Source organism: Carassius auratus, unplaced genomic scaffold (assembly GCF_003368295.1).
Source record: "Carassius auratus strain Wakin unplaced genomic scaffold, ASM336829v1 scaf_tig00004533, whole genome shotgun sequence".
Classification (NCBI taxonomy): domain Eukaryota; kingdom Metazoa; phylum Chordata; class Actinopteri; order Cypriniformes; family Cyprinidae; genus Carassius; species Carassius auratus.
Genome location: NW_020523601.1, coordinates 40,749 through 63,961, shown reverse-complemented (window position 1 = coordinate 63,961; position 23,213 = coordinate 40,749). Strand labels below are relative to the sequence as shown.

Genomic DNA, 23,213 nt, shown 5'->3' with positions numbered 1-23,213 from the left:
TTCGATTTAAAGATCCTGAGCAGCAGGAGAAATGAAGCCCATAAAATATCTCGGACGTCTGCACTGCTGCAGCGGTTGTGTGCACGATGTCAAACGGGGACAGGATGGTTTTAGCCCTCGGTGGAGCAGGAACTGTCGGCTCCGGGATAGTGAAAGCTCTCCTGGACAAGGGTAAGAGCATATTAAGCATTTACACTTAATATATAATAGTAAAATATGTAAATATATTAAACATTATATATAATTATATTTATAGCAGCAGTAACTATTATTAGTATTAGTATTATCAGTACAGTTATGAAGATGTTTTTTAGGTTTAATTCTGATTCCGTAATTTAATTCTAAATTCATTCAACCCTTTCCTTTATTTTACATTAAATGATAAAAAGAAATGTCTTTGCATTAATTAATTATAATTTTTTATGTTTTTTTTTTTTTTTAAGCATTGTATGTGTAACTATGCAAACACACATTTAGGTTTCAAGGTTGCTGTGATCTCCAGAGACAGCAGCAAGTTGGAGAAACTTAAGGGGTTTGTTTCACCTAGCACAAAAAGTAACCTGACCACTTTAGTGGGGAATGTCGGTAAGTATCTTCTTCTTTTGCAGTTTTTAACATTTTGTGTGTGTGTGTGTGTGTGTGTGTGTGCGCGCGCGCGCGCGCGCGTGTTATCTTTGCAATTCTAGACATTTTAAGGTCTCATTGATTTCTGATTGTTGGTGACTGTTACTCTCCTTATCTATCAGGCTCAGAAGAAGGAGCGGAGGAGGTCAAACAGGCCTTGCTTAAGTCAGTGGGAAACATCACAGATGTGGTGTCCTCTCTGGGCTTCAGCTGGTGGCAGGGAGGTCCACCACACACTCAAACCCTCAAAGAACTGCACTGGGTAAGAGAGGAACATTTACCCTTGCAGCCCCTCTATATTAAATAAATACTTATTAAACACAATCCTTTCAGTGATTGTTTATATGACAACATTTCACCATCCACGCTTTGCTTTCAAACCAAACTTTTATCCTTAGGTCTGCATCTTCACCATCAATTCACCCCCATTTGATTGCTCAAAACTCTTTCCTCTCTGATCAACAGGTTATTGAGACTCTGCTTTTCAGCACCTTTGTGTCTTGGAAGGCGTTCTTTCCCCTGGTGAGAGATGATGCTAACTCCACCTACACGTTTATCACAGGTACGTCATTATTTGTCCTCCAAAACATATTAAAATAATTGTGAGTTTACTAGTTAATTTTAAAAAGACTGTTCTATATTAAAAGACACACAAATGTATTTTCTTGATGGCAAAAACATTTAATTGAAATATAATTCCATGGCCAGCACATGTTCTCAATCCACTAACCATTATCAGGCGAATGATGCAAGAAAAAGTCAATTATTCCCCCGATTATTCAGATGCATTCTGTGTTATCCAGGAGGTGCTGGAGAGAAAGTGCTCATGCCGGGCACAGGGTTCCTGACTGTAGGGGCAGCCAGTGCCCTGTCGTTCTGTCAGGTCCTGCGTGAAGAGTACCCAGAGGTGCCATGCAAAGTCAACCAGGTGTCTCATCAAACTCTCCTAAGCACAACGACAGGCTCATGGGGAAATATTCCGCCCATGACATGTAGACTCGCTGTAGATGTGCTTAATTGAATGTCATGAAAGAATTTCCTCATATTTCTTCATCTATGATGCCTGTCTTAATAATCTTCCAACAGGTGAAAATCAATACAGGTGTGGCGGTTCCAGACCGAATGGCCCCCGGGTACATGAACCACTTGGATTTAGGGGAGGCCGTGGCTACGCTGGTGGAGCGCCGCAACACGTCCCACACCATCTTCCCTGTGAGCTGTCCTGCCGATCTAAAAACTGTGATCTTGGAGGGCAGTCTGTAAGCAAGGCCCATCGGATTTTCCTCTGTATTCACTTTATCCTGTTTGTATGCATGTATTGTATTTAATGTCAACCAAACATTTCTGTACTGTCAAACCCCAGCTTTGTCATAGTGCAATCATAACCATGATATACTCATTGTGCTCAAAACAAATCAATATAATAACCAATGGAATGGTACAGATGCTTTGGAGTGCAGCTTGGTGAAAACGCAGTCCCAGATTTGTAAGTTTGACATTGAAAAAGAGAGAAAAATATGGCACATTGTTGGCACACATGCATCCCCATAGCGTGACGACCTGCCCTCGTTCACTCAATGCTTAACTGGCTGTTATTTCCACGGCTCCAATTATTCCTAGCCAATGTTTCCCATTATAAGTGTGTAGGGGGCAAGGGGTTCAGAAATGGCCGGCCTTCAAACTGGAGGACATTGTTGTCCATATTTGCTGTAATCATGACATATACATTAACGCTTTGGTGACAGGGATTTAAATTTGCCACTGGATTTAGTAAAGTGTCTAATTAAAGGGGAAAGGATGTGAGAAGGCTTCGTCAGCTTTTCACTGTAGTTTTGCATTGAATCAGTTTTTTAAAGTGATAGCTCACTCAAAACTTACAACTTAAAACTTTCATCCTCATGTCAGTTCCAAACCTGTATGACACACTTTCTTCTGTGGAACAAAAAAGAAAACTTTTTTTTTTTTTTTTGAAGAAAGAAAACCATATAGGTTTGAAATTAGATATTAGATTGAATAGATGATGAGAATGTTCATTTTTGGGTGAACTCTCTCTTTATATCTTAAATACAGACCAAAAAGTGTGCCATTCTGTTTATTCAACCAAAACATAGTTTCTGTTACTCAGTTTAGTATTTGTCTGAGTGAAAACAATTAATGGGGCATTTATATTGTGTGTCTGAGAAAATTTAAATAATAAAAAAAGAGAAAATCTCCCAGACTCCTAATTTCTTTCAAGTAGTAACCAACGTGACATGTGCCTCAAAGCTGAGGGTGCGATATGACTGGATTTGCCTGGATTTCATTAAAAAACAAGTTCTTATTTCAAAAATAGTTTGGTAATTGAAAACAACGGAAAACAAAGTATCCACTTTGGCAACCAATGAAATCCCTTTTCGTGAGACGGTACACTTCGAATGCCAAAATGACATTGTTTCTCATCAATATTTTCCAACACAAAACTCATACTTGAAGGGATAGCTCACCACAAAATGAAAACATTGTCATTATTTATTCACCCTTATGTTGTTCCAAATGGGTTTTTTTTTTTCTTCAAAACACAAAAACTGCTATTTTGAAGGACATGAGGGTGTTAAAAATAGGAACCATCAGGGTTGCAAAATCTCAGACCAATACTAGTGCAATCAGAAATCACAAAACGTGAATCTCAGTAAGTTTAATTTATATGTAATCTTACAAACTTGAAACAAATCTCTCGCCATCTTTGGTGAATAACAGGAAGCATCTATCTGGTCTTGTCATATCATCCATTTATATATCTTAAATTAAACACATAAAGATCAGGGTTTGCAAACTTTCCATAACCACTCTTGCTGTGTTTTGGTGTTTAACCCCAAGGCTTGTCACTGGTTATTTTGGGTACCAGCTCTAAAACACAGACAGGAATTGGTTCATTTTGTAGAGGGACAAGACAAGTGGACTGGAAGGGATTTAAATGGCCGCCTATAGACAAAGTCACACAGTGAAGCCATTAGAGTAATCATCTTCCATAGAGGGTATTCTAGGACAGAGGTTAGCCTCCTGATTCAGAGTGGCATATTTTCTCCTTTGGTCCGGGAACTTTCTGAACAATCCAGCCATCTGCCCATCAGGCGACTCAGCCATCCTCTGAGCAAAAGCTTCTCCCAGTTCTCTCCTTGCCCTTCCAATTTTAACTAATTTTAATGATTAAAAGGTGGTCAAAAGCATGGAGGAATTAGGAAAAGAAAAGAAAAACACCACCAAAAGAACACTAAACTGGGTTACATATGTCTTTATTGTTCGAAAATTCACATGCCACGCACTTTCAAACCATGCCCATGTGCATTATCCAATCCAAAGATCAGGTATGGAGAACTTGGGAAGGTTTTGTAAAAAACATGGCCACTGTCTTTCAGGCAAAGAGATTCAGGCTACATTCAACTCACATTACATAACATATGTTCAGCAACAAACATTCTGCTCAGACAAAATATATAAATATATACATTTATGCATTTGCATGCACACATTTTATTATGCCTATTTTCCATTCAATCCATTCAACGTCAGACTGAATACATGGTTCAGCAGCATTAATCTTTCTTGCACATCCAATCTTTTTTTTTTCACATTGATTTCACTTCTTTGACTATTAGAGTGAAAAGCATTTAAATAAGTTAATATATTTAAAAAAAGAAAAGAAATGCACAGCTTAGAGTTTATGTATATATGATTGTTTTCAACAATTTTTCGCCATTTTCTCCTAACCATTTAAGCTCAAAATTGATAAAATGATGAGCTAAAATAATACAAAAACTCTGAATTAGTGTCACTTTTTATATGGTTTAATAAATAGGGTGTTACAGGATGACAAACGCTAGTAGTGCTTTAGTCTTTCATTTCCATAGTAAAATTCTCTGGGAAGTTCATTTGGACAAGAGGAGAAAAAAAATAAAAATCAAAAATGGGATTAGAATATATACACATAAAAAAAAAACTTTTGAGTCCTTTCCTAACATCTTGCTAATTTCATCCCATTCAGTCTCATATATATATTTTTAAACCACTTTCAGATGAACCTGCCCTGTAGCGCCCACATGAATAACCTTCACCAGTCCCTTCAAAGCAGAAGGTGGAGAAGATTTGAACAGAACTGATGTCTGGCCTGATTTGGGACTAAACATTATCGATACACCAACTCCTGAGGACGGTCAAAACACCATGAGATCGTTCCGTAGGCTAAGGCCCCTAGAACCAAAGCACAAACAGCTCCAATTAAACTGGATGAACACAAACTATGCAAGCGAGCCAGCAAGCTACTTTAAGAGCAGAGACTGGTACAGAAGAAAAAGCAAAGAAAGTTTTGTCTATGATTCTAGCTGACGCTGGAAGTTTGTTTGACGTTTTGGCATGCTTAACAGTCTCCATTGGGTAATCTAATTAGAAATTAAGCCACCGTAAACTATCATTATTTCAGTAACACTACCTTAAACAGAAACTTCACCCTGTGGGCAGAAACAAACAGCAAAAATTCACTTTAAGAAGTTCAGGGTTCAGCAAGGTCGATGTAATCCATCTATCAAGGTAATAGCAGCACATCTGGCTGTGATCCAGGGGTACAGCCCAGCCCCTCCTTTTCTATGGGTTTCATTTAATCTGTTCAGAGATGGATGACGAAAGAGAAGTGCATTTCAACACGGTACACCGTAGCATAATTGACAGCAGTACAGACATTGCGCTCTGCAAAGTTAAACCTTTGGATAAAATGGGATAACTTCTGATGAGGCGGAAAAATGTTGTCAGATAGAGTTAGTGGTCTGGTTTATCTTTCCCTGACCCACCATATGACTAAGTTACTCAACTGAAATATGACATTTGAAGAGCACAAACCCATTTAGGCAACAATAACAACAACAACAATAATAATATATACACAATCATTCAAAAGTTTGGAGTGGGTAAGATTTTTAAAATGCTTTTGAAAGAAGTCTCTTATGTTAGCAAAGTCTCCATTTATTTGATCACAGTTTAAAGTATTAGTTTTCTATTTTAATATATTTTAAATGTATTTCTGTGACAGCAAAGCTGAAATTACAGCAGTCGCTCCATCAGAAATCTTCCCGATATACTGATTTGCTGCTCAAGAATTATTTTTTTGCCATCAACAATCACTGATTAATATTTGTGTCAATTTTAAAGTTGAAAGAGCAGCATTTGAAATCGATAAACAACATAATATCGTAACTGTTACTTTTACAAAGAAAGAAAAAGAACAAATGAATGAAAGAACTAATGAAAGAAAGAAAAAGAAAGAACGACCTTAGATTGGGATGGTAATATAACAATATAGCCTCCATGCAGGTAGCTCACTAGGTTGAGTCAGTGTGTATCAGAGAGGATGAACCTGAAATGATATGACTGGCTTTACCTACGTCAGGTGGGTTTGTCAGTCAGGGGCGGAGCACCACCCAAGGGCAATGACTCAATGTAGGTCAGCGTGCTCTGCAGTGACGTCAGGCAGTACCCTTCCTCTCCGATCAGATACCTGTAGACATAAATAAACACTTCATTGGCGCTTCTGCTCACAAGGGAAAACAAGATCTCTTCCACCGAGGGTCAACTTCAAGTGAACCCATCTGCTAATGAGACGAAGACACGAGAGAAAGCTGAAGCCAAGAGTCAGTTTGTAACAAGGTGGATGGTGTGATGACAGAAAATAAAGGAGAAAAGAAAAGCAGTATGAGACAGATCATTCGATTCATTAAAATAAGTTTGCTCAAGTATATATATATAATTAAAAAAATAAATAATGCACCCTCAAGTCATAAACTGTTATTTGATTGTGACTTGCTGGAGGTGCTGATTACCAATAAAAGTTCGTATGATGAACAAAAATCTCTCATATGAGCAAGTTCACCTAAAAATGAAAATTTGCTGAAAATGTACTCAAACACAGAGGCCATCCAAGAAGTAGCGGAGTTGATAAAAACATCACAATAATCCACACCACTACATCAGTAAACATCTTGGGAAGAAAAACACGGTACATCAAGGTGTTTTAACTTTGAAATGTTGACTCTACTTTTTTACTGTAGAAAACAATATTATGGACAGGGGACTCATATTTTAGCTGGAAGTAAAGGTTTGAAAATGTCTTGATGGACAAACAGCTTTTCATTTCACAAGAAGTTAACTGAACGGCCTGGGGTCATTTGGATTACTGTGATGTTTTATCAGCTGTTTGGACTAATTCTAACAACACCAATTCACTGTTGAGGATCCATTGGGGAGCAAGAGATGTAATGCTAAATCTCTGTTTCGGATGCACACACTACAGATACTACTTTTAGATCCTTTGAGCTTGATGGACACTTGAAGACTGCCACTACAAAAACAATCATTGAATGGAGAAAAGAAAAAAAAAAAGGTACATTTTGTGTTCAATGTCAAAAATATAATCAAACAAGTTTGGAATGACATGACAAAAATATAATTTCTTTGTAAAACTATCAATTTAAATCAGTCTTAGATGCATGCATATTGTTCTAATTAAAGAAACCGTGCACTTCCTATCACAATCTTCCTCACACGCTGCAGAGTTCCAGCCTTCGTTCCAAGCCACCAAGAAGCATAAACATCTAAAGAGATTTTATTTGTATTTTTATAGGGAGAGAAAACCCAAACCAGAATATCCCCAACATTCCTTGTTAAGTGCCAATCTAACCAGCCTGTAAAAATGTCCAGTTTTTCACTGATAAACAGAGCTCAGGGCTGTGGTCGGAGTAGACACGCAAGAGTACAGCACAGGAGGGGTGACATGAATACCCACAACGCCGCTGAGGAAACCGGTCAAACGGTGACCTAAATCAACTGAGATCTCACGGTTGTGATATCCTCCGCTCCAAAAACTTATCTAAACATGAAATATGGCATCAAAGGTTGACTCATATTACAGAGAAGAACTGTAATATTTGTTTTCTGGGTTTATTTCAACATGTTTAGACTGGAGGGTATTTTTCGAGCTGAAATATTCATGAACAAATTCTGAGGCAATACATGACATTTTGATTACTGGTAGCAAGCGAGGTCATGTTCTGTTGATACTTAACACATGCCCAAATGACAGGAGGACTGGCACTTAAAAGGATATGACAAGCCAAATTTCAAAACATCAACATCTGATGCCACAAATTTGACAGACTTTCAATCAAGAGCCTATCTGATTGAATATATAGTCAGCCTGTAAATGTAACATTTAAACCATTATAATAACATTTAACTCAGCCATATAGGTATCAACCGGACAATATTTTACAATTTGTTTGCTTATTTATTTGACAGTTTCATTCTAATCCATTTCCATAGCAAGAACTGTATATACACAAACTACATCCAAAAGTATCATGGTTTCCACAAAAACTAAACAGCACCGTATTCAACACTGTGATGATATTTGAACTCCAAATTAACATATAAGAATGATTTCTAAAGGATTGGAATTCTGGAATAATTACACTAAATAACATTGCATTATTATTTCACAATATTACTGTTTAACTGTATGTTTGATTAAATAAATGCAGCCTTGATGAGCTTAAGAGACTTCTTTCAAAGTCCCTAAAGAACACTTCTTTAACCCTTCTTGTGGTTAACTTGCCACTGATCTTATTTGCTACTGGTAACTTCATTCTTTATAACATTTAAACCTAAAAAAAGATTGATTTTAAAGGAAGAATGTCATAAGACATGCCCTGGTGGGAGGCAGGTGCATAGAAGAGTGTGGGCCTTCTCGCTCTATTCTACACAATTTCCTGTGGTACAGCAGGCTCAGTTCATCTTTAGTTCATAAATAACCGTGGAGAATAGAAAAAGGACACAGCATTTTATATTGAATACACACCCCTCGTGAATGAATTCTTCCAACGCAGCACATTCAGACACCAGCTGAGGCATTGCACTGCGTAAAGCCACGAACGCCAAGATGGGCAACAGGTCATCAGCACCTCTGAGGATGACAAAATGGGAGAAATTAAGGAATGATTTGATGAAGTCAATCAATCAATTTAAATTAAATGTATTTGCAGATCAAGCTATTCTGAGAAAGAACACAAACCCCTTGATTTGTACAGTGGAGGGACGTTTGCGTGAGAAAATAGCTGGGTGTCCCCTTTCCTGACGGACTACAGGACACTGTACGTGTTTCATGCAGGTGAGAATAGCTCTGCTCCAAAACCATTTCTGCTGCTATCAAAATAACGCTCATGCACAGAAAAGGTGTGCTGGGATTACGCGGCTGTTAGCTTGTTCAAGCCTGTTTGTCAAATTACGGCAAAAACAGCTTTTTTTTCAGTGAGGGCCAAATTCGATAGAGTTAAGCAATGTGAACGCGAAGGACGATGATTGTAATGTATTATAGCCAATATGCCCCCTCTAGAGAAAAGACAAAAGACCAATACAAAGATGGACCAACAGATTAAATGACTGCTGTGCAGAAGGAACAACAAAATAATTTGAAGTGTGTGTGAAGGAAATCCATAAAGAAGAAGAAAGTGAACAAGTTTTAAAAGAGGAGAGACAAGGTAACAGAACAAGCAAAAAAAAAAAAAAGAGTGAGAATTGCTAAATTGTTCAAGTTCATGCATGCATGAGGACAATCATTCTCCCTCACAACCAAACACAACCTTAAATGCAAAACAAAGGCAGAATGCGCCTTGGCTGTGCTACCAGGGCAAAATCAGGACAAGTCTCGCAATGACACATCTCCTTTTGGTTCGCTGATGCCTTTATAGCATAATCATTTTTAAACCAAAGTTTAAGCACGGAATTGAAAACACCCAAAGAATGCTATCGAACCAAAACCGTTGGATTTGGAAAGCAACAGTACACTGTTCTGGTAAGAATCAACAAACATAAGAAATAGGGATGGGCAGTATGACCAAACCATCTTATTGCAAAATCATAATTATATAATACTTAAAAAAAAAAAGAAGCTTTAACTACACTATTAAACAATTACATAATTGTACACTATTTAAATGATTAAAAACAATGTAAATTAATAAAATAAAATAATTTAACTGCTGAAATTAAGTAATTTTAAACAACAACAAAAAAAAATGATTATTACTATTATTCAATTAATATGTTTAAACAAAAATTTAGGGCAATGAGATTCATCGGTTTTTATTTTTGTTTTGAAATTTGGCTTCCAACAAATCCAAATCAGTTAATCAGTAATTGTTGTAAAAATGTAGACTTATTGTCTTCAGTAATTAACTGAGGACTCTTTACTTGCATTAATGAACCAAGATTTCGCTGAAGTACTGAAATTTTTACCAATAACTATGAAATCTAACTGAAATTTAAAATGACTCCTACTGCAAAAGATGATTTGTCAATACACTAAGCATATGCATCACCAGCGACCCACCGCTCTGCAAACTGTGATGCAAAAAGACATGTAGATATGACAAGTGTTTAATCTACCCTTGTTTCCTAAAGTGAAGCAAGAAATCGAGAGAGAAATATGAACAGGCAGCTTGTTTTGATGGGTGTGGCAGGGCCAAAAGGTTATAGACATCATAACAGCCCACATAATCTCCCAGGACAGTTTTTCCCTTTTCAGGACACTTACGTGAGCTTGCACTTTAACAATCAGCTGAGGAAGGAGGAAATTTAAGATGTATTCCAAAAGAGTGGAGCAGACACTGAGGTCTGTGGGAGAATTAGGGAATCTGAGCCAAGTACACACACTCCGATAAACCTAAATAAACCCAAATATTTAAGAAAATGTGTGTAACCAGGATATTACTCTGGTGGAACACACCCATTCATGCTGTAAATCCAGAATTCAAGAGTTTCACAAATTAAAGAGCTGACATTTTAATCTGGGCAGTTCAAATTCATTGGCCAAAAGCTGTGTGAACATCTTATGAACAAGAACATAAGTAGAGCCATTATTTACAATAGATAAGGCTGCCTTTTGGTTAGCATTACTGGATCAATTTGTCTTGAGTCAAGCAGCTCTCTCAAAGTGCATCAAGGCCAAACAAAGTCTGCTCCAGACAGGGCGACCCACTTAGAGAGGAAGTCTGCTCCGAGCGCCCCGTTCAAAGGTTCAAGATGAACCCCTGCTGAGCTTTGGCCTCTGTGAGGTCTGATGAAGACTGACACAAGGCCAGCGGACAAACAGGAGGTCCATCACAACTACTACTTTTTTTTTTTTTTAAAGGAGAACATAAAGGATGGATCTTCCCAGAAACACAACAGATTTTATAAGACTTGTGTATACTCACATTGCTGCTGATTTGGGTGAAGCATCATTTTCTTGCATTAGGCAGTACTCTTCAGCACAGCCACAGATGATTCGTAGAGTTCTCACTGCAATGAAAAACAACTGCGGTCATAAAAAAAAAAAAAAAAAAAAAAAAAAAAAAAGACAGGACATTACTTGTAAGATTTGGATTCAATCAAGATGCTCAATCAGGTTTTAGGCATTGTAAACTTTTAGACAAGCTCAAAGTGTAAGAGTACATATCATTATATGTACCCTTTAGTGGTAGAATGACATTTCTTTCACATAAGAGAGAGAGATAGGGAGAGAGAGAAAACAAGATTTACCAAAGCATGATTTTATTAATTAATAATCATGACATAAGTCAAAATTAAAAGATCATGTCAATAAGTTCTTATCTCATAAGTATGACTTAGTATATTAATTTCAGATCTCATAATTACAAATTGAATTATAACGCAAGTCTATAAATATGACTAGAAATGTGTCAAATATTTGAATTCCTCAGATTTTTGACATAATTCTATTCTCTGAATTGCCTATGTAAGGCAATTCAGAGAATAGTTTCTAAACACATTATAAATGTTAGAAATGTAGCACTGAAAACATGTTACAAAGACTGTGATTTATGTAGTAGGCCTATTGTACAGTTAGACCGTTAAACAGTTTTTCACCATTCTTTGTGTCCAGAATTTTTTGGGCGGGTTTGAAATCATGTCTCGATGACGTACTGGATCGACTGAACTTGGCCCCTCCCCTAACCATATAATACGGCATAGAATCTTTAAAATAGGTTTGAGAGTTTTACACACCGGTCTGTTATTGTGGCGACATGAACGCGATGAACGAAAAGAACTGTGACTGGTTGTTTGACATGTCGGTCAAACGTCCACGGACCTTCAGTCATTCAAGTGGTGGCAGCTTTCCTGTGAGTGGGCGTGGTTTTAGTGCTGCGAGTGGACACGCCCCCAGCATTTGAGAGCAGAGAACACTGCTTATTTTTTATCAAGATTGTGGTAACCTATTTTATTTACTTGGCTTTTTTATGATTCAAATTTGAGTTGTTAATAAAAATTTTCTGTGGTTTGAAACACATTTAATATTGCTTTACAGACTTTAAGTTCATAATTTTGATTACGGTTCACCTATCCCATCTTAATATACAGAAATAGCTAGAGGGTGAGCAATTTGTAGGTTGATTTCACCCTCCCCAAAAAATAAAAAAGGGCACGACTATCAGTGTGTCAGATTTGATGGGGAGGGTGTTTGCTTGAAAACATTTTTTTTTTTGCAATTAGGCACTAAAGCAACACACTGAAAGGGTCTGTGGTTTCAATTTACAGTGAGATCTTACCTATACACTCCAGTTTCTTCTGAGGACAATAGTCTCTACACAGAAGCTTCAGCTCCTGCACCGCTGACTCGTAAGGGTAGGAACCGTGCAGCACAGCTGGGTCTCTGGGGAACAGTTTGGATGGTACACCAACATCACCAGGTGAAACATTATGATGAAGACGCATGCGGCTCTCAACAGCCAGCTCCCGTTCTCGATATACCTTCCTAAAGCATCACAAAGAACAAATAAGTTATTTCTATGCAATTATCTAAACCATACAGCTTCTATGAAAGTGCATTGATAACTAAGAGCTTTTTGGGAGAATTTGTAATTGAAGATGGTAATTTCAGCCGTACTTGGACTAGTGAATATTAGACGATTAGTGCCATCTACTGCTCAGTGTCTAGACAATTCGTATGTGTCAGTAATCTGTCAGTAATCAGTAAAAAGTATTAATTTGAATATTTTAGATTTTGAATAAGGAAAAAATATTTTTTTTATTAAAATAAAGTATTTAATTAACATAAGTACAATTAAAAGTTAATACTTTTTTTTTTGATTAATTAAAATGATCAAAAGTAACAGTAAAAACATTTTTAATGATATTAAACAAATGCTATTCATCTATTCACTAAATAATTCCCAGAAAAGCAGTTTCCACAAAAATATTAAGCAGGAAAACGGTTTTCAAAGTTGAAAAAAGTTTGAGTAGCAAATTAGCATATTAGAATGATTTCTGAAGGATTGTGTGACATTGAAGACTGGATTAATGGCTTCTGAAAATTCAGCTTTGCCATCACTGAAATAAATTACATTTGAAAATATACATTTTAAATTGTTATAAGACTAACAGTACTGTTGTATATAATCAAGTTAATCAGATTTGGTAAAAAATAAAAAAAGAACTCATTGACCTCAAACTTTTATAAAGGTGGTATATGTTTTTAAAAATCTATTTTGGCGACCTACCTAAAAAGTGCAGACAGAGGGCACCAAATAGGGGTGAAGAAGACTTCCTCTATACTTGCCACGCATTGGTCCTTAGAAATTGCAGTGTTGAGACATTCAAAGGACAGAAGACACAGAGACAGCAGGCGATCTGTTTTACACAAAGATAAATCCATTTGTCATAGACAATCAGCCAAGTAGTCCATTTCATGAAAGGACCTTTTTACGAACATGTTTATGGTGGATTATGATGCTCAGGCGTTAGATACACCCTGACACAGCATAAACACATGATACAATAATACAGATCCCACTGGCTTTAAAAGGGGATTTCTAAAAATGCTGAACTCACATGCTGCACATATCTAGAGTCCCAACTAAGGTCTCAATCATACAAGAACAGACATGTATTTACCAATAGCAATGTGGATGTCTTTGATAATGGCCTTCAAATGTCCCTTTAAAGCACGATCCTCAAGATGATGAACATGAGACTCTAGGTCTATGTGTGTTGTGTCAAAGGTCACGTCAGAGTCTGTATCATCACCGCAGTGAGAAGGAACCCAGTCCAGCTGAGTAAGAAACTTCTCTAGATCCTCAAAAGAGTTCTCCCTATCTGTAGAGACCAGAGATGAGGACTCGTCCGGGTCTATCTCAGACATTGTGTTGTTGGCATTGAGGTCGTGGGATGGGGAAAAAGAGATGGAGGCGTCAGATAAGCTGTGTGTCATAGAAGATTTGAGCGGGCTCTGCTGCTGCTGTGGAGAGATAGGACTGTCTGACAGGAACAAGCTTTGGGCACTGCAGGAAGGCTTTAAGGGTAGTAGTGAGTGACCAGGCGCTGTGCTCAGAGGAACACACTGGCTCACTATAGGATAGAGTCTGTTATACACCCGATACTGAAGCCTCTTCAGCAACTTCATGACTGGGTGGTCTGGGTAGCTGCGATCGGGAAAGAAAAGAAACTGATGACATAAGATACATAGAAACACTTCTGCTTACAGATGATCTGACAACACGAACCTACCTGAGAAGACATGAGAGAAGACCTGAAACCAGTGTTGGATCATTTGGATTCTTTTTCAGATTCATTTTCCAAATTTTTGGCCATTCCTATGTTTAAACAAATAAAATCATTATTTATAGACTACACTAAGTCAGTACGATTTAAAAAAATAAAATAAATTAACACTCTTATATAGCAAGCCAAGGATGCATTACATCCTTGACTTGTTTCATATAAATGTTGTTCTATTCATCAAAGCATATTGAAAAAAAAAGAGTTTCTTCAAAAATATTAAGCAGCTCAACCTTTTACTACACTGATGATAATAAGAAATGTTTTTTAAACACCAAATCAGCATATAGAAAGATTTCTGAAGGATCATGCGAAGCTGAAGACTGGAGTGATGATAATGAGAAATCACAGTTTTGCATCACATGAAATAAAATGTTTTAAAATATTAAAATAGGAGTCATTTTAAAATTGTAGTAATATTTTACAATATGACTTTTATTACAGTGTTTATCAAATAAATGCAGCCTCGCTGAGACCCCGCCTAAATTTGTTTTTTTTATATATTACCAAAAATATTTCTTTATTTATTACCTAACCTAACTGTTTGAATTGAAATTATTATTAAACGTACATGATCTTGCTCATATTCAAGTACACTTGCATACAGAACCCGCTGCTCTTGTTCCTCAGCTGTCATGGTCCCACAGGTCACAAACCTCCTGCAAAAATGCACCCATTTCATGCACCCAAATTAAAACATTGTATAATTAAGAAAAAAAAAACAGTTGGGCATTAAACATATTAAACGTGTTTACAAAATTATTTTGCTATTACAAGGTATTGTGTCATGCACAGCACTGCAAACAACAGATAGGAAACTCTTAATACTACATTTGCAAATAAATAGCTAGCTAAACATCTTTATATGGCCTATGGGCTTCTCACCTGTTGGCTTCTTCCTGCAACCGGAGTCTCCTTTCTTCCATTTTTCTTTGAAGCTGAAAGAGCTCAGGAAAACTCCCAAACATTGGAAAAATTACCACACTCATAAAAAGAGATCAGCAGAAGGCAAACCTTGAACACAAGCATATTGATTAAACATTCACCCAACATGCTCAAAGTTTAGTTTTCGTTTTTTCATATCAACATTCTAGTATCAATGAGACATTGCTTTAATATAAAAAAAAAATAAAAATAAAATACTAATAATAATATATATATTTTATTATGATTCAATGAAACTTGCAAATAAAACTTAGCATTGAATTTTGAACAATAGACGACTCTGGTTTGTAAAGAAAGTACAAAGTAAACTTTTCTTCCCAAACACTCGTGACCCAGCAAACACAGTGCATCTCAAAGGTCAAACACTGATACACTTAAAATAAACATCAAAACCCTTTGATAATCTTATGTAACTACCTCTACAACAGCATAAGTGATCGACAGAAATTATTGATGGAAAGAAAAAAGACGTAACAAATACGACAGCAAGACCAATCCAATTACAGCCACCATTCACTAAATTTGAACACCTGTCCAATTCAAGGCTGATTTTACAACAGAATCGCACTGCTATGCATTTAGGCAGAAAATCTGAAACCAGATCTTAACCAAAGCCACAGCTCAAGAAATGGTTAAGGATACTGCATCTTGCCTGGCTCTGGCTATTATCAGATTCTCCATCATCTGCCTCTGGAGTGAGAGGGTCTATAATAAGAAAAAGAAAAAGACCAGTGTTATACAAGTAATTTTTTCAGCTTCAATTATGTTAACATTTACTCTTTGGAAGAAGAGAAATTTTTATTTTTAAGAAATGTACATGAAAAAGTGCATATAGTTTTAAACATAACACTGCAGAACCATTGCAGCTTTAAAGGAAGGAATTAGAAAACATCCACCATTTCCACTCACAAAAACTAAATTAATTTAACTGGTCACTAGTTGTTTCCTATTTGTAAATCATACTTTTGCCTAATTCATATAATACTGAAGTGTCAAATGAGCTTTCAGAAATAGAAAAAGTAGAGTATGGATCAAAATTAAGTAAAAATCCTGCATGCATAATGCAAATTAGTAAAATACAGATTAAAATACTTTTAGATGGGCCATGTGAAAGTATGACATGCCTACTTTCAAACTTTAAACATTTTCATTTTGTCATTGTCATGTAATTTTACGCACTGGATTTTCATATGGCAAAGATTTCATCATACATAGTATACACAGTACGTAATTTGCATTTAAATTTACACGATTTTCCTCCAAACTATAAAATAATATGTAAATCGATTGAGAAGCATCCGTTATATTACTTTATCGCCACTCAAATATAAAATAATACAATCTAAGTCAAAACTAACCTTCCAGAAAGCCTTGATTTTTTTCCAGTATAAACGGATATCCATTGGTGTTACTCTGCGTCTCCGGATCATTCTTGAGAACTGAACAGCACACACTGTTTGTGTCCCGCCGAACAACATTAAGTTTGACCAGCCACCAAAACGAAAGAACTTACCGTGTAAGTGAATAAAACTACGATAGTATAGCCATGCTGCAATCTATCGCTCTGATCCCCTGACCGGATCCCAAAAACAACAGCAGGCGTCGCTCCACATTAAGCAAGTTTAGTGAAACGCGCAAAGTCATTTAAAATTGAAGGAGTGGCGTCACGTGTTCTAGGCACGCGCGCAATAAAGTAACAGATCATGTGCGTAAACAACTGCAATCGGGTCAAAGAATAAGTTCTTTGTTTATGGACTTTCCACACATATATACAATTATATATATATATATATATATTATGAACGCTTTGAACCATAAGGTGTATATAATCGCAAAATGAAATATTTGCATTGCCTTTCTGGTTCTATTTAAAAAAAAAATCCTCTTCCCTTTTATTTATTTTTATAGATATTTTTTTTTTACCAAATACTTTTTTATTCAGAATTTGTTTACAAATAAAAACATGAGGAAAAGTAAATAAAAATACAAATAAAAAATATAGACATAAATATAAAAACTGGAAAAGAGAGACCTGTAAAAAAGTACAGCAGAATGCTAATAAAACAATCAAAACAAACGAGAGTCGTTATATGGATGCATACATTTATTCATTTCCTCGACACACACATTACTTTCTTCCAAGACTTACCAGTGAGGTTTTCTGTGTGGCTTGACCAGGGGTAAGTCTTGCCAGCCGAGCCTCATAATTAGCCTTAAGTTTCTGGTTGAGACGTGATGCTTCTTCAATAGGCGTTAATTCCCTGCCATGCACATACAAAACATATTACAGTGTACATACAGTACTGTACATTTAGGGACAGTGAGAGAAGAAGAATATGATGTCCTATTAACTTCCTTCATATGGATGCAGAATAGATTTGTTCTCTATCACAGAGCCGATAACATTGAAAGATCAATTGTCGGGGTCAGTGGGAGAGCACGTAATTGTGTGAAATGTGGGGCATCATGTGAACCATTATTAAAAATAAAAAAAATACAGTGGTGAACAATCAAATGATAAAGGTTCTGTACAGCAGCTAACAAAATAGAGATTTTTTAAATAATAAATGATTTATGATAGTTATTTGAATTTTGAGAAAAAGCTTGCAGTCTCTTTTTCTTCCAGAGGCATCATCCAGATGAAAAACAAACTTGACATTATTGCTTTTTTAAATAACTTTTTTTGGAATGCCATCTATTAAAAATGAACCATCATATACAGTTTTCAAATATCTGACAGAGGCTATTTTGTCTCTTGTATAATCTCAAGTCTCAAGCATAATGTCTTTGGAGAATCTAATTTAATAAAACTGGGGCATTCCTTATGGAGAAAGTCACAGTGAATTACAACACTTATTTAATGTAGAGCTCTGAGATGGTGAACCATAATTTACGAAAACATATTTATTAGCCTTTAGAATTTTATAATAGTAATGTCGTTTTCAGTGTTATTTAATCTTGTTTTCGTTTGTTATCTTGTATTTCTTTGTATATCATACTATATCTTTGAGAACCAGATGTGAATGATCAATGGATATTGGGACTCTGTACCCATCATTATGAAACTTACTTTCGGTTGTCTTGTGATTCCACTGACTGAAGCTTCTGGAAGACTTCAGGGGGCAGGAAGGGGGAGTTGGTCTCCCCTCCCTCAGAGAGGACTCTGCGATGTCTGGTGGGCTGCTCTCTTCTTTGGGTCTCAGAAACCAATGCAGCTGCATTAGGTGTTTCTACAGAAAGAGGACAAGGTTTCACAGACAAGGATTAAGCCTATCTCAGACTAAAATGCATGTTTGTTCAGTTTTAACTGTAAGAAACTTCATAAATAACCTGACTGAAACCCAAAGAAAATAAAGGCTCACCTGTTATTTTGGGACGAGCTGTCACATTAATAGCTGGAATGGTGGTCTGCTGGGAAGCGGACAGAGGAGTGGAGGAGAGGACAGATGTTGGGGACTCTTGCTTTCTTATGATGCATGATTTAATCCTCTCTAAACATTGCTCGACTAGTTTCACCATTTTCTCCAATTCAACCGACTCCATCTCTATTAGAAAAAGTGCATAAAATACATATGTCTCATTAAACACATGAAAAAAGGACTTCAAAGGTACGATCTTACAGTGGATTTACTCCTGCCTAATCAACCAGGCAAAATTTAAATCAGCCTGAAAAGTTAATTATGTTAATAGTGACATCTAACCTCATCTTATTAGAGCATCATTTAATGCAATCTACAGAAGTTAAGATAAGTTTGAACCTTGTGTGTATTATCATCAACACAAATTTGTATGACATATTAGCAGTGTTGTGGAGTAACTTGTTACATGTAACACAGTTAAGTAATTTAATTACAAAATAAATGTAACTGTAATCAGTTGCAGTAACTGAGAATTTTTTTTAAATTTTAAATTACAGTTACTTATGAAAATGTTAAAGATTGCAAAGGGGGTTACCTCTGCATATTTTCTCACACTCACACATACACAGATTTTTTTCCCCAAAGTGCATTGACTGCTCTAACATATGAAACAACAAATGTTTCAGGAGTTTAGGACACATAATATTTATTTCCTGTGTGGGTTTATGTATGTTTCTTGTTGTATTTTTGTTTTTGTTTCAAGATGAACTGTTAGATGCCTGTGTTTCCTTTCATAGCTATGCAAAGACTTGATTTCAAAAATATATCTTATGATTTTAAATCTGTATTTAACCTCAGAATGATCTGAAACTAAAAAGTTGTGCTAAAGTCAGTTTTTGTGGCGGCTGTGCTGATTAACTGATTTATAATCTTAATTCAAGTGATGAAGGTTTTTGAAAGTCTGACAGTAATCAGTGTTGAGTCCTACTGTAAGATTAACCCTGCCTGCTTTAAATGTTTCAAAATGATTTATAGTTAAAAACATTCATTAGAAATTTAGTGTAATAAAGTTACATTACTTTAATAAAGTAATTGAAAGTTACACTATTTATTACATTTTAAATAGTAACTTGTAAGCAACCTTCCCAACACTGCACATTAGCAAATAAAATCTCTTCCTTTAAAAGTTCCTTCTTGAAATAGGAAGCCAGTTTACACCACATGACAGACTAATGCAGAGGAAATAGAATGCATTGTGAAATAACCTTTGAGGCCTGAAAGCACACATCACATTTGAATAGAAAGTTTGAAGAATGTCTAATTGGAAAACAAACTCATTTTCTAAATTAATTAGGAATAACTTACGTTTAGATGTGGCATCTTCAAGCAAAGCATGAGAGATGTAGCTGATACTTCTCAAGTATTCACAGTAGGCCTCCTATAAAGGGATATAAATATTCATAGTGGGTGGCAGGAAGATTTTATTGGATGTTTTGTGCAACACTGTGCCTTACAGTTATGTTATTTGCTAGATGCCCTGCTCCGGTGTCTCTTACATTGCCACAACCATTAAAAAAATGCTGGATAAGAAACCAAGCATTTTTCATCATTGTCCAATATTACGCCTCCTCTCCATCAGTTTGTCAACCTCCGAAAAGCTGATCATAGCAGAATCATTCCTTTTAGGAAAAGTGTATTTGACCAAACTGTTTTTTTTTTATTTTTTTATTTATTGTTATGTAAATATGTAATTTTACTTTCTTTTAGGGTGACTATTACCATCTGTCTGCAGATGAAAAATAGCCTTCTGGCTAACCCTGGCATATTGACAGAAATGTTTATGCATTGTCCCTGAAATAAATAAATAAATAAATACATAAATACATAAATAAATAAATAAACAATCATACGATTAGGAAACAGGCAATCATGGTTAGTTAAAATAAAAAGGTAAACAATCCATATCACTGGATCTGGACTAGACCCGCAGTTTAAAAATCATTGGGGTTCTAATGATCATCGGCTTCTAACAGTGTTTACGCTGATGAATTACGTCACACTCGCATGCATTTATTGGATAAATATGACCATATCTGGGACAAACAGGGCCGGTTTAAAGATTTAAACATCTGTACCTTGTGTCTGTTGCCGGTATCCAGCTGAATGGCCACTTTTACAAGTCTCATGGCGTTCTGCAGCGGTCTCTGACTGCTGTCACTTTCAGGAGAAGCCATCCTACCAAAACAGTCGCGTGAGTGCGCAACAACTGGTGACGCAATCACTGCGTTTTCAAAATAAAAGGAGATTTAAACAGCTGTTAACTGGAATACGTTAAATAAACAAAGAAAATACAGCTAAAGAAAATAACAATAATGATAACCAAATACCTTAATAATGAACTATAATATAATAAATATAACAAGGCAAACGTTCAGAAAATAGACCAATATAGAGATCAATAATGAATAAAATGTACACATCTTGGCATACATATTAAATAACTTCAACGGAAATAAAAAAAGTGGCTATATAGATTTTATTTTTGTTCTCCTGCCACTGAATTATTTGAACCTTATATTTTGTATTGTTACAATGAAATAAATACAATGATATATAAATAAGGTAATAATTTAAAACGTACGCAGTGTTTTTTCAGTATTAATTATACTTCATGTAGGCTTCATTACAGTATTTAGAAACATTTGCATTTGCTTTTCATTTATATTTTCATCTTACGTTTATTGATTTTTATCATGTGCTTTGTCATTTTCAAGTTTAAATAATATATATATTTCTATATAACTTTTATGTTTATTAGTTGTAAGTAGATACTTCCGTTTAAACTTCTTTCATTTAGTTGCAAAGGTAACATTTCTAATTTTCAAGTTGAGCTTAAGTTTTTATTTTACTTTAATAATGTTCATATTATTTCAGCTTTATTTTAGTTACTTCAGACATCTTGTTAACAATAACAATATTTGAAAATACCAGAAGTTATCAAACTTAAGTCTAGAAAAAAGACCAACACAGCAAATACAGTAGGCTAAATATATATATTTTCTTTTGAATACCGTTGCAGCATTTTTTACATTGGGGGAAACAGGGAACAATCTGCAGTCTCTGAATAAAACACACTTCCTCAATCAGGTCACACACCTACAGATGGAGAGGTTTATCCTCATGTGGCAAATTTCTTTTGTTTGATGGGTGCAGGCAACTGAGTGGCGATGTCCTCTAGAGGGCGCTCAACCACAACCAGAGACTGATCCGGCATCAGCTCAACACACAGGATGTCCTAAAAGACGAGAGGAAAGTTATACACTTTCCTTCCAAAATTTCAGCAAAAAAAAAAAAAAAAAAAAACACATTCCCTTGATTGTGGCTAACACACACCTTGAAGGTCTTGCAGACTTTGAATGCATGGCTGTGAGATTTCCTTTGTTCCTCTGTGAGGCTCTTGATTGTAGCTGATTGTAGAACTGAGTTTTTTCATCAGGCAGAGGCTAAAAAAAAATACATATAAAGTATACATATAAAGTAAAGAAAATATAAAATATATATATATATAAAACGTCCATACATACATACATATATACACATAAATATATACATACGGTACACACACAAGTCACAGTTTCCCAATACTCACATGTGGAAAGTGAATCTTTCTCAAAGCCGAGGCCACTGACCTCACTTCGATCTTGTCTAATAAAGGTCTCACAACCAGCTGTGCATCCATACCTGAGATGAGAATGTTCTTTTAAACTACTTCAAACAAAAATACTTCAGTCATATGATGAACTGTGTGATAGAGGCGGCTCTGTTGGAATCTAAGAAGAAACTCACCTCCTGACACCACAGCCGTCGCGATCTCTGCCACAGCTCTGATGTCATGCGTGGGGTTCTTAAATGTTCTGGTTCTGACACATTCTTTGTCATCCTTTCCCAAAACCATAGAGACGAACTGGAACTGGACCACAATTCCTTCTGATGTCCCGGCAACAAGGCTGTCCTCATTCTGGAATTTAAGAGGGTAAAATAAGATGTTATCCTGTTCATATTCTTATAGTACGTCATGTTTTAATCTTCCCCCCAACAAAAACAGTCATGGGGTCACTTTTTCTCAATTGAGATTTATACATCATCTGAAAGCTGAATAAATAACATTTCCATTGATGTATGGTTTGTTAGCATATGAGAATATTTGGCCGGGATAAAACTATTTGAACATCTGGAATCTGAGGGTGCAAAAAAAAAAAAAAAAAAAAAAATCACCTTTAAAAGTAGTCCAAACAAAGTTCTTAGCAATGCATATTACTAATCAAAAATAGTTAATAAGTTTTAATATATTTACAGTAAGACATTTACAAAATATCTTTATGGAACATGATTTTTACTTAATATCCTAATGATTTTTGGCATAAAAGAAAAAGCAATAATTTTGACCCATACAATGTATTTTTGGCTATTGCTACATCATATCCCAGCGACTTAATATATATATATGTATATGTATATGTGTGTGTAAAAGTTTTTTTTGTTTATGTTTTTTTTCACCAATGATATATATATACATAAATCAAATTTAGAATCAAAATTACACGTGTGTGTGTGTGTGTGTGTAAAAGGTATTGAAATGTTAACTTTATT

The 23,213-nt window shown here is 35.7% G+C and overlaps 3 protein-coding genes across 5 annotated transcripts; 1 reads left to right on the top strand and 2 right to left on the bottom strand.

The window, feature by feature from the left end:
- The first annotated feature begins 15 nt into the window (after positions 1-15).
- On the top strand, positions 16-4,600 carry LOC113070488 (uncharacterized). The gene is made up of 6 exons (XM_026243789.1): positions 16-171; positions 478-585; positions 747-886; positions 1,090-1,186; positions 1,428-1,552; positions 1,711-4,600. Exons 1-6 carry the CDS (start codon positions 87-89, stop codon positions 1,885-1,887), a joined length of 732 nt encoding a protein of 243 aa, XP_026099574.1. The 5' UTR covers positions 16-86; the 3' UTR covers positions 1,888-4,600.
- On the bottom strand, positions 3,881-20,817 carry LOC113070486 (VPS9 domain-containing protein 1-like). Of its 3 annotated transcripts, XR_003279933.1 has the most exons (17): positions 20,699-20,817; positions 19,929-20,001; positions 18,567-18,749; positions 18,275-18,434; positions 17,354-17,465; positions 15,847-15,909; positions 15,145-15,197; positions 14,831-14,918; positions 14,209-14,294; positions 13,597-14,123; positions 13,203-13,332; positions 12,252-12,457; positions 10,899-10,983; positions 8,504-8,608; positions 6,032-6,148; positions 5,090-5,259; positions 3,881-4,851 (listed from the first exon to the last, which is right to left on the bottom strand). XR_003279933.1 is itself a non-coding variant. In XM_026243785.1 (16 exons), the coding sequence occupies exons 1-15, from the start codon at positions 20,795-20,797 to the stop codon at positions 6,037-6,039; spliced, it is 2,082 nt and encodes a 693-aa protein (XP_026099570.1). In that variant the 5' UTR covers positions 20,798-20,817; the 3' UTR covers positions 3,881-5,259; positions 6,032-6,036. The 3 variants fall into 3 exon arrangements, 2 of the variants coding, with proteins under 2 accessions (XP_026099570.1, XP_026099571.1); XM_026243785.1 differs by having other exon boundaries at positions 3,881-5,259; XM_026243786.1 differs by having other exon boundaries at positions 3,881-5,259; positions 6,036-6,148.
- A 924-nt stretch (positions 20,818-21,741) lies between these two features.
- On the bottom strand, positions 21,742-22,672 carry LOC113070484 (U3 small nucleolar RNA-associated protein 4 homolog). The gene is made up of 5 exons (XM_026243782.1): positions 22,667-22,672; positions 22,410-22,581; positions 22,213-22,304; positions 21,953-22,066; positions 21,742-21,858 (listed from the first exon to the last, which is right to left on the bottom strand). Exons 1-5 carry the CDS (start codon positions 22,670-22,672, stop codon positions 21,742-21,744), a joined length of 501 nt encoding a protein of 166 aa, XP_026099567.1.
- Between the last annotated feature and the right edge of the window lie 541 nt (positions 22,673-23,213).